This window comes from Trachinotus anak, unplaced genomic scaffold (assembly GCF_046630095.1).
Source record: "Trachinotus anak isolate AG129_WGS33_773 ecotype Australia unplaced genomic scaffold, CSIRO_AGI_Tana_v1 ptg000015l, whole genome shotgun sequence".
NCBI lineage: Eukaryota > Metazoa > Chordata > Actinopteri > Carangiformes > Carangidae > Trachinotus > Trachinotus anak.
In genome coordinates this window covers 9,859,066-9,871,889 of record NW_027273866.1, presented here as the reverse complement: position 1 = coordinate 9,871,889, position 12,824 = coordinate 9,859,066, and the positions used below count along the sequence as shown (strand labels likewise).

The following is a 12,824-nucleotide window of genomic DNA, read 5'->3' as shown; positions in this document are numbered from 1 at the left end:
TCTACCAAATCCGTTGCTCTTTTTCATTTTTAGTTTGAAGTCTGATTTCTGCCTCCACCTTGTGGTAGCATGCTGCGATTGCTTTCATTTAGTGTAATAATTATTTTTACATTCGGATTGCAATGACAACAGTGTCCTATATTTGCCTGAAAAAAAATATTTAGGAAAATTTATTGGAACACCACGGGGGTGAAAAAAAGGGATTCTTCATTTCATGACAGGTTTCGGGAAGTGGCCGAGTTAAGAATAATTTTTTTGTAGTCTTTGAACATCCAATGAGCTGCGAGTTCCTCGGAGTCAGCCAATGGCGTGCGGTTCTTTTAATGAACACCAATCAGCGTCCGGTCCGATTGATGCGGTTTTCAGGAAGTAGCGCAGAGTCACCGATCTTGCTTTCTTACCAATGATAGCACACAGACACCGTGCTAGTTAGCTTCACTGTGAGCCGCAGCTGACTGACCTCCGCTCCCAAGATGGCTGGTGTTCGAGCCCTTGGTGTTCTGTCCAGATTGACATCAAGAAGATATGCCCTCTTCACAGGTAGAAACTGCATGTGTTTGGTTTTTCAAGTGTAAAGAAAACCAGCGCGTAGGGTGACACAGAAAGCACGGTGTATGCCAAGTCCTGTAGAGGGCTGATTAGCTTGGCAGTGTAGCTCTTAGCCACGAACAATTATGCAGAAGTGTGTGGTAACTCATCGTAAAACACGGTCGTTTTGTTTTTTCAGCAAACATATATCTCATTGAAAGCTTGCCAAAAAATGTGCATTACTTTTTTGTGGTACTTTTTGTTTTAAACTTAGGTGCAAACTTGCTGTCTATGCTAGCTAGCTGGCTGCTACGTAGTAACGCAAGTTAAGTCAGCGGAGGGAGGGGTGTCTCTGGAAATAAAAGTTTTAAACCAGACGTCTTGCTCCCACTTTTGACTGTACGATGTCACTGTCGAGGCAGTTTAGACGTGGTTTTGACAGTTTAGATAGAGGTTTTTACAAAGACTTGTGCCATTCATTCGCCATTGTGATGGCTTCAGTGTGTCTCTATGGTAGGCGGAGAATCTAGGTGAAGGGTCGTTTTCCACTGGATTGCACAGTATGGCCGAGACCGTCCGAGGTCATGGCAATATTATGTGCACGTCTCATATACATGTCATGTGTATGTTGTATGAGGACATTTTTGTTCGGATACAGTTTTTAGGCATTAATATAATGCTTTTGATTTATAAAGCAAGTTCAAACGCTGACTAGAATTATGTATTGTTTAATTAATTGTTTGTTTTTTTTTCACAGGCAATAATTTTCGCACCTTCTCGGTAGCTCCTGCCATGTTAGGTAATCCAAAAATCACTTCACATTTATATAGTACTGTTTATATTTAAAATAGGTCACTCTTGTCCAAAAATCATTACTCTTTATATAGTAAATGTTTAAAAATAAGTTACCCTGACACATTTATTTTCTCACTGCACATTATCTTCCCTCTATTTTTAGCCCGTACACATGTGAACTATGAAGTCAAGGGCGATGTTGCTGTTGTACGGATCAACGACCCAAGCTCCAAGGTGGGAGCTGATTTAAAAATGAAATCTGACAGTTTTCACTTCCGGGATGAGATGTGAACCTAATGGTGATTTCTCCCTTCAGGTTAACACCCTGTCAGTCCAAATGCAAAAGGAGATGGCAGAGGTAATGGATGAAGTGTGGGCCAACAATGCTGTTCAAAGTGCTGTCCTCATCTCGTCAAAGCCTGGATGCTTCATTGCAGGAGCTGATATTAAGTAAGTGAAACCTTCTTAAATCCACTGCCTGGTTTGATATGTGTGGCTCTTTAGTCTTGTAATGTGACTTCTGTTATTTATTGTACAGTGTACAGTTTTGTTGATTATCTGAAATTAAAAAATGGATCTTCCACCCCCTTGGCATGAAGCTCTTTCTCAGTCTCTGAATGAAATGTTAAAGCGGTTTCTCATGTATTGGATTTTCTGGATGTCTCTTCATATACTCTACATCTGTTACAGTATGATCCAGGCCTGCAACAGCGCAGAAGAGGTCACCAAACTTTCTCAAGAGGGGCAGAAGATGTTCCAGCTGATTGAAAAATCTCCAAAGCCCATCGTTGCTGCCATCAATGGCTCTTGCTTAGGAGGAGGTTTAGAGGTAACAATAATATTTCAGCAATATATGTTTGACTACATTAAAAATATTTGATAATAAATTTGAGATCTAATCATTCATTTTGCATTTCAGTTTGCCATCGCCTGCCAGTACAGAATTGCCACAAAGAGCAAGAAAACAGTTCTCGGTACTCCTGAGGTAATGCTGGGGCTTTTACCTGGAGCTGGTGGTACGCAGAGACTCCCCAAAATGGTTAGTACTGAAATTTTAATCCTATTTTTCCCCATTTAGAATAATATCTGCACACTGCTGTTTACTTCCTGGTTGTGTGTCATTTAATTTCTACATAGACATGACAATATTTCAACTGTAGATGGTCTGTCTCAGGTAAAATGTCTTCACTTGAAATGTTTTCATGTCAATGTGCAAATCAAATAATAAACAACACTAAACCAAATAGCTATGTGCATGTATTGTTTTTTGTGTCATGTTTTGATTACTTGCTTATTAATTAAGTACAAAAGTCATACAGTATGCAGGATGATGCAGAGCATTGTAAGTGGAAAGCTTCCGCTAGTAGTTATAAATTGTTAGTTGCATCAGGAGAAGACCTCAAAGGGCTAGGCTTTAATGCAAATAATCTGCAAAATGCACATAATTGGCTTAAGTCATTTACTCTGCAAAGAGATTACTACCCCCCCTGCCCATCATGTCTAGTTTTCAACAGCCCTGTCCTTCAAAGCACAGGATTATGGCCAACTGCAATATAACTTATGTCCATAATTTGGAGAAAAAATATATTATTAATGTATCTTTTTTGTGAACTATACACAGCACAACACTCTCTTAGTATTGATAATAGATCAGTTTACACATGTTTTGTTTTATTACTTTCAGGTTGGTCTGCCCGGTGCCTTTGACATGATGTTAACAGGAAGAAATATCCGAGCAGATAAAGCCAAGAAGATGGGGCTCGTTGACCAGCTTGTAGACCCTCTAGGTAAAAAGTTCATCTTCACTCACATATAATTAAAAATTAAAATTGGTCATTTTAAAGTATTACCACCTGCACACGTTGTAATCAGTGCATTTTGGTCAGTATTGCACTGTGCATGAGTTAGTATTTATGATGAAAATGATTAAGAATGATTATTTCTGCTTGTACTCTAGGACCTGGCCTGAAGAGTCCAGAGGAAAGAACGATAGACTACCTCGAGGAAGTTGCCATCGAATGTGCCAGAGGTATCGTCAGCAAGAAGATCCCTCTCCGCAAAGAGAAAGGCACGATGCAGAGTAAGTTGGTGCTCCATTTATTGAGTATTTGACTGTGTAGTCACTTGAGTTTGTTTCAGAATTAATAAAAAGTTGATGTTCTTTCTCCATAGAAATTCAAGACTACATTATGAGCTTTGGGTTTGTCCGGAATCAAATTTACAAAACTGTCCACGGTAAAGTTATGAAGCAGAGCAAGGGACTTTATCCAGCACCCCTGAAAATCATTGAAGTAAGTAACCTCCTTCTAAGCAATAACTCTGTACGTCTATATTTAACATGAGTTGAAATTTTAACTGTCATTTGTTACCGTTTTCTCTCAGTGTGTGAAGACCGGAGTAGAACAAGGTCCTGTTGCTGGATACCTAGCTGAGTCTCAGGTAAGGTTTGTTGGCCTGTATCATTGGTCAATTTTTACAGTCGTACCTTGTTCAAGTGAAAATCACCAATTTCCATGTTTGTCACAGAATTTTGGTCAGTTGGCAAGAACTTCAGAATCAGGAGCCCTGATTGGTCTCTACCACGGTCAAGTTGCGTGCAAGAAGAACCGCTTTGGAACTCCTGAAAGAGAAGTGAAGTAAGTGGACATCACTTTCACATGCAGAGTTTATCTGTGATTTGACATATGTTCAACTTAAATTTGACATTTCATAGATAAATTCTCTGTCTTTGCTGTTTACCATCAGGACTCTTGCCATCTTGGGAGCAGGTCTGATGGGAGCAGGTATTGCCCAGGTGACTGTGGACAAAGGTGTGCACACAATCCTGAAGGACACCACTGTGGCTGGACTGGCCAGGGGAGAGCAGCAGGTTTACAAAGGGTGGGTTCTCGTAGGGTGATTTTTCATATCACACGTTTAAATATCAGTAGTTCTGGTTACGGAGAAGATTGAAGGCCCTATTTTCATGGCAGTGCAATGACAACCTCAAGTAGCACTCTGGCAGTTTGGCACTTTACTGACCTTGAAATTTTGTGCATCTTTGTAGTGTTTTGGTGAAAAATGTATGTGAAACTCAAAAACTGAGTGTCATATTAAGACTCTAACATGTTTTATAATTCATTTCTATCATCATTGTACAAGTCGAATAAAAACAAAACCCACACCATCTGCCTCTAGCTGCAGATTTGAGCTGCTGTGTGTTCAGATGGTGCCGCTCTACACCATTCAGACAACAGGATGATTTTCTGGAGAAGCAGCTCCCCAGTTGTTGAGCTGTTGTCGTTATGTGTCACTGTAACTGACACAACTGAGCAGTGATGTAACTGGCTAAGAGTGAATTGATTAATCACCACATTCTTCGATTTACATTTCATCTACTACAGCCCTTTGGCACTTTGTGCTGCTGCACCTACATGAACCAAAATAGCAGGTGCACTTGGAGATGCCTACGCAGTCCATGTGGCCAAGACCTGCTGCTTTGCATTTGTTGTTGTGCTTGCATGGTTAAAATAAGGTCATCATGACTCTAACAGTGCTTAAAAAAAGTCTCTAAATATGGTAAATGAAATTACAGGTCTAATAACAGAAGATAAAATATGATATTTGAAGTTGTAAATTGAGGATAAATACCCTGGAACCTAAAATGTGTATGTTTGTATGCTAATGAATCATTTGAATTTCATTTCCAACAAGGCTCAACGACAAGACCAAAAAAAAGAACATCACTTCATTTCAGAGAGACTCCATACTGTCCAACTTGACCGGCCAGCTGGATTACAGCGGCTTTGAAAAGACTGACATGGTTATTGAAGCTGTGTTTGAAGACATTAACATCAAGCATGCAGTCCTGAAGGAGGTGGAGGCTGTAAGTGTGACTGAACAGGCCTAGGCCTCTATTACAAAGAGAAGTTACTCACAGTAGTGTCATAGTTAAGCTGTGACTTTGAATTAATAAACATCTGCCTGCAGGTGGTCCCCCCTCACTGCATATTCGCCACCAACACGTCCGCTCTGCCCATCAAGGACATCGCTGCTGCCAGCAAGAGACCAGACAAGGTTTGTGCGCGGGAGCCTTGTAATTTAAAAAACATAGTTTGCTTCTAACTGAAAAGACACAGTGTTGCTGAGCATTGTCTCTGTATCCTCAGGTGATTGGAATGCACTACTTCTCTCCAGTCGACAAGATGCAGCTGCTTGAGATTATAACCACTGATAAGACGTCAAAGGACACTACAGCCTCTGCCGTGGCAGTCGGCCTGAAGCAGGGCAAAGTCATCATAGTTGTTGGGGTCAGTGTTAGAATCATTTCTTGTTCCTGTGAGGTTACTAACCAGTGAATACCTTGGAGGACTTTTAAATCATTTTTTAAATATTCACAATGAAACATCTAAAAGCCAACAAATAACCAACAGTGATGTTGTAAGTGGCTGAAGGTGATTCAGCAAAGATTTTAACACAACTTAAAATAATTACCACTATGATTCATGTGTTGATACATGTTAATTGTAGCATTATTGCACTGCAATAATATGTGACACAAATGTCTTTGCAGGATGGACCTGGATTCTACACAACAAGGTGTCTGGCTCCAATGTTGGCAGAAGCTGTACGAGTACTTCAGGTTGGTAGTATTACAGTGCAAACTGCAGCTGTGAATACTGCATTTGTTATGTGCTAAGATGGACAGAGTCAGCTCACCTGAACAAAGTTTATTCATACGTTTAGGATAGCTGTTATACATGCAGTATATATCATATTGATTTCTATTTTGTGCACTTACAGGAAGGAGTTGACCCCAAGAAGTTAGATGCACTAACCACGAGCTTCGGGTTCCCTGTGGGTGCAGCCACACTGGCTGATGAAGTAGGTATTGACGTAGCCGCCCATGTAGCTGAAGATCTCGGCAAAGCTTTTGGCTCTCGCTTCGGTGGTGGAAATGTGGAGGTTCTGAAGACCATGGTGGACATGGGATTTAAAGGTATGAGGTGGTCACGTTGAAGGATTGTGTTAGACTTTAGGTCTAAGTATTTCATCCATTAATTAATGTGAGCATGTGTTGTATCATTATTTAATACTTGTTAATTTTTCCCCTCAAGGCCGCAAATCAGGAAAGGGTTGCTACATCTACCAGCCAGGACTCAAAGTCAAAGACGTCAACCCAGATATTGGAGACATCCTTGAGAAATACAGGATAACACCAAATCCTGCTGTGTAAGATCACACTGGACCAAAGCAGTTCAAGTTGCACTATTCACCTTGTCTTATACAAAACCACTATTGTTGGAGCCAGTACATGCTGTACAACTTACTCATAAGAAGTGGGGTTTATTTATCTTTTGATATTTTAGTTATGTTAAATTTGAACGTGTTTAATGATTGAAATGCTCTGTTCTTACTCATGAATGTTTTTACAGCTCTTCGGACTCTGATGTGCAGTACAGGCTGGTTTCTCGATTCGTCAACGAGGCTGTGATGTGTTTGCAAGAGGGTATTTTGAACAACCCCTTGGAAGGAGACATCGGGGCTGTGTTTGGGCTGGGATTCCCTCCCTTCCTCGGAGGTCAGATTTCAACCTTAGTCATGGTCATCTGAGCAGCTTATGCTCAGTGTGTGTAGACTCCGTCAGTGGAAACAGCATTACCTCCTTAAGGGCTCTCCTTTTGTTCTATGTGTCATGTGAATTTGGAAGCCCAGGAATAGTGTAATCTAATCTACTGTTTTACCGTTTCCAGGACCTTTCCGCTTTGTGGACATCTTTGGTGCCGACAAACTGGTGGAGAAGATGAGGGCGTATGAAGCTGTCTACGGAAATCACTTCACTCCATGCCAACTCCTGCTGGATCACGCAAAGGATTCTGGCAAGAAATTTCACAAGTGACCGACTCACCACATGTGCCAGTAGCTCATCATAAAGTCTCCCACTTGAGCGGAGGCTAACATTGAAAATACACTCGTGCCAGTTTACTAGGTACACCCCGGCTGACACTGATGCCCTGCAATAAATTCTGTCTTCATGAAGGTTATAATGCTGAGTGTTTGTTGAAATAGTTTCAATTGTATGATCATTTTAGAGATTGTTGTGCTGTATAGCAATGACATAGAGGTGCTTCTGTTATTTAGCCTTCGAAGTGACGGTACAGTTGAATCAACAACCCTCTAAAACAGTGCATTAGTTTTAGCCTGGTGTACTTAATAAACAGACAACTGGGAGTGTAATATCAGTAGAAATTGATAATGTTTTGTTTTTTTTATTGTACTTTAACATTATTGATTTACATGAGGGTGTATAGATTGAGGAGCATAAAAAGCCTAATTATTCACACATTGCATTTAAAGACACTGCAGAGACAAAGGAATGAAAATATTTTCCAACTGGCAAATGAATTTTGTCATTACTGATGAATGTCTACCAGTATGCTTCAGCAAGTGTCTTTATTTTTTTGTACATTAAAGATTTTCTGGCCTGGTGTGAACGGTGATGTAAATGTGAAGCTTGAATAAATGTTTTGTTATTGAATCAAATTTGAGTTGTTTTGTTGTTGTTGTTTTGTTTCCTCTTTTGGTGCGTTCCCGTGCTGCGTAGAGGTAGTTTATCAAGATCACAGAACCAGACCATCGCTGTGGTCCATGGGAAGATTTGCTGAAATCCAATTCGTCGCGCAGGTCACATGTCTGGTTTCCATTGTCCGCAGAGCTGGGTGTGTACCGCGGGGAGGCTGTGTGGGCTGGGCCGGGCTGGCTGGCTGGGTGTTGTTTTTTTTTTTCCCCCCCTCCGGCAGCATCCCGTTTTAACATCCTGTGACATCGCATCCTTTTCTGGAAGATGCTCGGGGCGGAGGAGACGCGGCTTCGTCTGGATGATCTACGCGGCTCAGATTGGCTCACATGAGGTGTGTCTGCCGCTTTCTGCTGCACCTGCAAGGAGAGGAAGGAGGAAGATGATGGCCTTTTAACGTGGAGAGGCTGTGCTTATTTTTTTTTAATTTTTTATTTATTTTTTAAATACTTGACCGATAATGTCTAAGAGCAAACATTGCGAGGCGGTCAGGGTGGTGGTCCGCTGCCGGCCGTTCAACAGGAAAGAGGAGGCGACGGAGTGTGAAAACATTTTGGACATTGATGACAATCTGGGGCGGATCACCATCAGGAACCCGAAGGCACCACCTGATGAGCCGATGAAAGTGTTCACGTTTGACTCTGTGTACGGCTGGGAGTCAAAACAAAGCGACGTTTATGATGATGCGGTGAGACCTCTGGTGGAGTCCGTGCTGCAAGGCTTCAATGGGACTATATTTGCCTATGGACAAACCGGGACAGGTAAAACATTCACCATGCAAGGGGTTTCAAACGACCCAGACAAGAGAGGGGTGATACCAAATTCATTCCAGCACATTTTCACACAAATCTCCAGAACTCAGAATCAGAAATACCTGGTGAGGTCATCATACCTTGAGATCTACCAGGAGGAGGTCAGAGATCTGCTGTGCAAAGATAACAACAAGAAACTGGAGCTTAAAGAAAATCCAGAGTTTGGGGTCTATGTGAAAGACTTGTCCTCAGTGGTGACAAAGAACGCCACTGAGATTGAACACGTGATGAACTTGGGCAACCAGTCCAGGTCTGTGGGGTTCACCAACATGAACGAACGCAGCTCTCGGTCTCATGCAATTTTTGTCATCACCGTGGAGTGCAGCGAGGTAGGGCCAGATGGTGCGGACCACATCCGCGTTGGGAAGCTGAACATGGTTGACCTGGCTGGCAGCGAGCGCCAGAGCAAGACAGGAGCAAAAGGGAAGCGAATGAAGGAAGCAGCCAAAATCAACCTGTCTCTCTCGGCGCTGGGGAATGTCATTTCAGCTCTGGTGGATGGCAAGAGCACCCACATCCCGTATAGGGACTCCAAACTGACCCGCCTGCTCCAGGACTCGCTGGGTGGCAACGCAAAGACTGTCATGATAGCAACAGTGGGGCCTTCGCACAAGAATTTCAGTGAATCTCTGGCCACCCTCAGGTACGCCAGCAGGGCCAAGAACATAAAGAACAAACCCCGGGTTAATGAGGACCCCAAAGACGCCCTGCTGAGGGAGTTTCAGGAGGAGATTGCACGCTTGAAAGCCCAGCTGGAGGAGCAAGTGATGCTTGCAAAGGAGAGGAGGAGGAGAAGGAATAGTAAAAGACTGAGTAAAAGTATGGCTGGTCTGGAAGAGGAGCTCCTCAAGGAGAGGGATGTAGAGGTCTGGAAGGCTGTGCAGGAGGAATCAGATGTGAAACACTACATGAAAGAGGGAGGTGACATCCCCAAGAGTCTGACCTGCCAGGAAAGCAGCGAGAAGTTAAAGCCCCTGAATGAAAACAGGAAAAGTGTGGGGGAAATGCGGTGGGATCAAGATGCTTTGGAGAAGATCATAGAGAAATATAAGGTAACGCGCCTTGTTATAAAACAGCACCTCCGAGGTGTTGACTCTGGTGGAACAATAAAAGATTTGCATAAATAATTTATTGTGTGTCTTTGTTCACAGACGATGGAGAGCAAGCTGTTAGTCGGAGGAAAGAATATAATTGATCACACCAATGAACAACAAAAAATGCTGGAGCTGAAGAGGCAGGAGATTGCCGAACAGGTAATTTGTAGTTTATGAAACAATAATAAAGTGATTTTTTAAATGTTTTTTTCCAACATCGTTCCTTATGAAACATTATTTGATGTTACTTTCCAGCTCCTGTTTATACAAGCATAATTGTGGGTTGTCTGAACTTACACACGTACGTGGCTGGAACCTGACTTGATCGTCGAGGGTGTACCCCTTGTAATAAAATTGAATTGTGCTAAATGTTTGCCGGTGATTTGCAGATAAGACGAGAGCGAGAGATCCAGCAGGAGATGATGCTGCAGGAGGAGGAGACCTTAGAAATGAAAGAAACCTTCTCCTCCCTGCAGCAGGAGGTGGAACTAAAGACAAAGAAGCTGAAGAGGGTGAGATGACTCACACACACTGATGTGCTCCAATGTCATCATCACAAAAGCTCAGCCGCTGATGTGTTTTAACGATTAAGCCATTATTTAATCAGTTAATCTTATTTGCAAATAAGGATCCTTTTTTTTTTCAACGTCAACAGGAGACGCAGCACTTTTGAGTCCAGGTCTCTCTGGACAGAGCTCTCACTCTCTGGTGTTCAGGAATAATTTCATTTCTCATTTGCAGTTGGCAGAGAACATTTTTCCACACATGTGTCTTCAGACAACACCAGAATTAAGTTAGTTTAAGTTGTTTCCATGGATGGCTCGTCAGTTTCTGTTACAGCTCCGCACTGTTTAGTGTGATTCTCCTACAGCTTTAAGTGACAAAAGTAATGAGTATGTCCCTGTTGTGTACAGTTGTATACCAAACTACAGTTGGTGAAGGGCGAGATGAAAGATCACATTGATGAACACATCATGACCAGACAGGAGCTTGAACAGACACAGAATGAGCTCACCAGAGAACTCAAGTACAAGTAAGTTCACTACCCACATCAGTAAATACACACAACACTGATACATAATGCCATGTCTTTTCTTTTCTTATGTCAACATAATAATGCTCAATTACAAGGCTGCACATATTCATGTCCTCATCCTGGTGTTAGGATCATCACATGTAGGTTTTATTCTATACATTTTGACGACTGCACAACAGCAGAGTGCCTGTCTGCGTATCAAACTTTGAAACTTTAATAATCTAATTATGGCACAACCAACACTTGCTATAATGATTCTTTATTTGAATGTTTGACGAAATGATTACAAAAGACAACACCTTTCATGTGGCCTTGCTTCTTCAGGCTCGCCGTATCCACAGTCATTAGCAATGCAAATAATTCAAGCCTGTTTGTTTGTATCCAAGATTATATGCAATAACTCGCATTGTGACACAGCATAGAGGTACATTAATGTTAAAATATGAATTCAACTTTTTAAACCGTACTCAGTGTAATGTTTTGCAAGACCTCAAGAGGCATAACTACATACACTGAGCATGTGAGAGTTTCTTGCCTCATCAGCAGAGAGCCAGCTATAAAATGTAAAGTGTAATTAGTCGGGCACAAGAATCGAATTTGTTTAATGGGCAGTGAGGTGGCATTGTTCAAAAGTCTCATCATCTGTACTGGTCCAAGATGAGATAACCATGAACATTACACAACAAATATCAGGTTTGTTTATGTTTCTTAATAATCTTAATATTAACATGTATAATTCTGTTAAAGAAAATACATTTTTTCCCCAATGATTATCTTGTTTTTTGGATGAAATACTACGGCTGACCTCAGGTGACACATACTTGTATTGCATATTGCAGATATCTCTTAATTGAGAATTTCATACCTCCTGAGGAAAAGAACAAGATTATGAACAGGCTGCACTTTGACAGTGAGGAGGATCAGTGGAGACTCCAGCCGGTCATTCCATCAGAGAGGTCAGTGAATTCATCTCACATTGCTGAAATAAGATACTATAAGTGGTACATTAAAGACAGTCAAAAAGGAATATCCTCAAAACCAACTGCAAATCAGCACTAACAAACACAGCCATCTAAAAAGACCATAATGCCTTGCAGCTGTAAGGCATGTTTTGTAAGGTGTTAACTCAAGGGTCCAAATATTCCTTCTTTACAACTAGAAAAACATTCACTTAAGTTCTTTTGACCTCCATATATTGCACCTGAGCTAACCTGCACATTCCTGCTCTAAGGGCTGTCAGTCAGCTGTGAAATGTAGGAAATCAGTAACAGAAGTAGATTAGGCTCACTGAGGGAACATTTACAGGGCAAAAAATAAATTCACTGAAAGACCTTCAATAAAGTCACAGATACATGATACAACTGTTTCGTATATTTTTTATTTTGACTGTAGCATCTTTCAGGTTGTTTTCATGCCTGACGTTTTTGCATTATAGTAAGATGCTGCCACCATGGGACGGCAAAGTTTGAATTTTTCCCTATCCAAGAAACATATATCTATTTTCTACACAGGAAACCAGACAGCCTGGCCTCCTTGGGTCTTTCTTACTGAAACAGTTGGGAATCTGAGTGAAGCATGACACAAGGAAGATAATGATTAGTTTTTTCTTTCTGGTGGCTTTGTAGAAAGTTGCATCTTAACCACTAAACAAAGTCCAAGTGTATTTAACTGAATCCAGACCTTTCCTTTCCCTCGTCTTTATCCCAGTGCACCCACTCAGTCCAAGAGAAGGCCTCTCTCGGCTGTGGGATACAAGAGGCCAATCAGCCAATATGCACAGATGGCTGTTGCCACGGCAACTGGGGCCCCATCTCGATACCAGGTCAGTGCTCGGTCATTCACAAGGGCAGTTGGGAAAAGTACAGCAGAGAGAGAGAGATGTGATATATTGGTTTTATGCAACATATTTCCATGTTCAAAGACGCCTTCTTAGCTGGAGGATGTGAGGATGGTTGTAGCCATGGTAACCACTCACAGTTTAAACTGTTGCATCTTTTGCTAGT

General features: G+C 41.7%; 2 protein-coding genes and 1 long non-coding RNA gene across 3 annotated transcripts in view; 2 read left to right on the top strand and 1 right to left on the bottom strand.

Moving 5' to 3' along the window:
- The first annotated feature begins 382 nt into the window (after positions 1 to 382).
- hadhab (hydroxyacyl-CoA dehydrogenase trifunctional multienzyme complex subunit alpha b) lies at positions 383 to 7,845 on the top strand. Its single transcript, XM_071497535.1, has 20 exons — positions 383 to 540; positions 1,286 to 1,327; positions 1,487 to 1,557; positions 1,640 to 1,773; positions 2,014 to 2,152; positions 2,243 to 2,362; positions 3,008 to 3,110; positions 3,281 to 3,403; positions 3,496 to 3,614; positions 3,706 to 3,762; positions 3,850 to 3,959; positions 4,069 to 4,203; positions 5,017 to 5,188; positions 5,293 to 5,379; positions 5,472 to 5,612; positions 5,876 to 5,944; positions 6,106 to 6,301; positions 6,420 to 6,534; positions 6,738 to 6,883; positions 7,056 to 7,845. The coding sequence occupies exons 1-20, from the start codon at positions 474 to 476 to the stop codon at positions 7,199 to 7,201; spliced, it is 2,292 nt and encodes a 763-aa protein (XP_071353636.1). The 5' UTR covers positions 383 to 473; the 3' UTR covers positions 7,202 to 7,845.
- Positions 7,183 to 12,824, bottom strand: part of LOC139632577 (uncharacterized) — an 8,927-nt gene continuing 3,285 nt past the window's right edge. The window contains exon 3 of the long non-coding RNA XR_011693591.1: positions 7,183 to 8,238. This is a non-coding gene — a long non-coding RNA (uncharacterized lncRNA). The remainder of the gene's footprint in view (positions 8,239 to 12,824) is intronic.
- The window catches only part of kif3cb (kinesin family member 3Cb), a 6,159-nt gene continuing 1,561 nt past the window's right edge, over positions 8,227 to 12,824 (top strand). Inside the window, exons 1-6 of the mRNA XM_071497534.1 lie at positions 8,227 to 9,743; positions 9,843 to 9,944; positions 10,175 to 10,297; positions 10,700 to 10,818; positions 11,661 to 11,777; positions 12,529 to 12,643. Of these exons, the coding sequence (XP_071353635.1) occupies positions 8,340 to 9,743; positions 9,843 to 9,944; positions 10,175 to 10,297; positions 10,700 to 10,818; positions 11,661 to 11,777; positions 12,529 to 12,643 (1,980 nt within the window). The 5' untranslated portion in view covers positions 8,227 to 8,339. The remainder of the gene's footprint in view (positions 9,744 to 9,842; positions 9,945 to 10,174; positions 10,298 to 10,699; positions 10,819 to 11,660; positions 11,778 to 12,528; positions 12,644 to 12,824) is intronic.

Coding starts and splice junctions, on each gene's coding strand:
- hadhab (XM_071497535.1), top strand. CDS start 474: ATGGCTGGTGTTCGAGCCCTTGGTGTTCTGTCCAGATTGACATCAAGA. Junction 5,380..5,471: donor CCAGCAAGAGACCAGACAAG/GTTTGTGCGCGG, acceptor CTGTATCCTCAG/GTGATTGGAATGCACTACTT. Junction 5,613..5,875: donor AAGTCATCATAGTTGTTGGG/GTCAGTGTTAGA, acceptor ATGTCTTTGCAG/GATGGACCTGGATTCTACAC.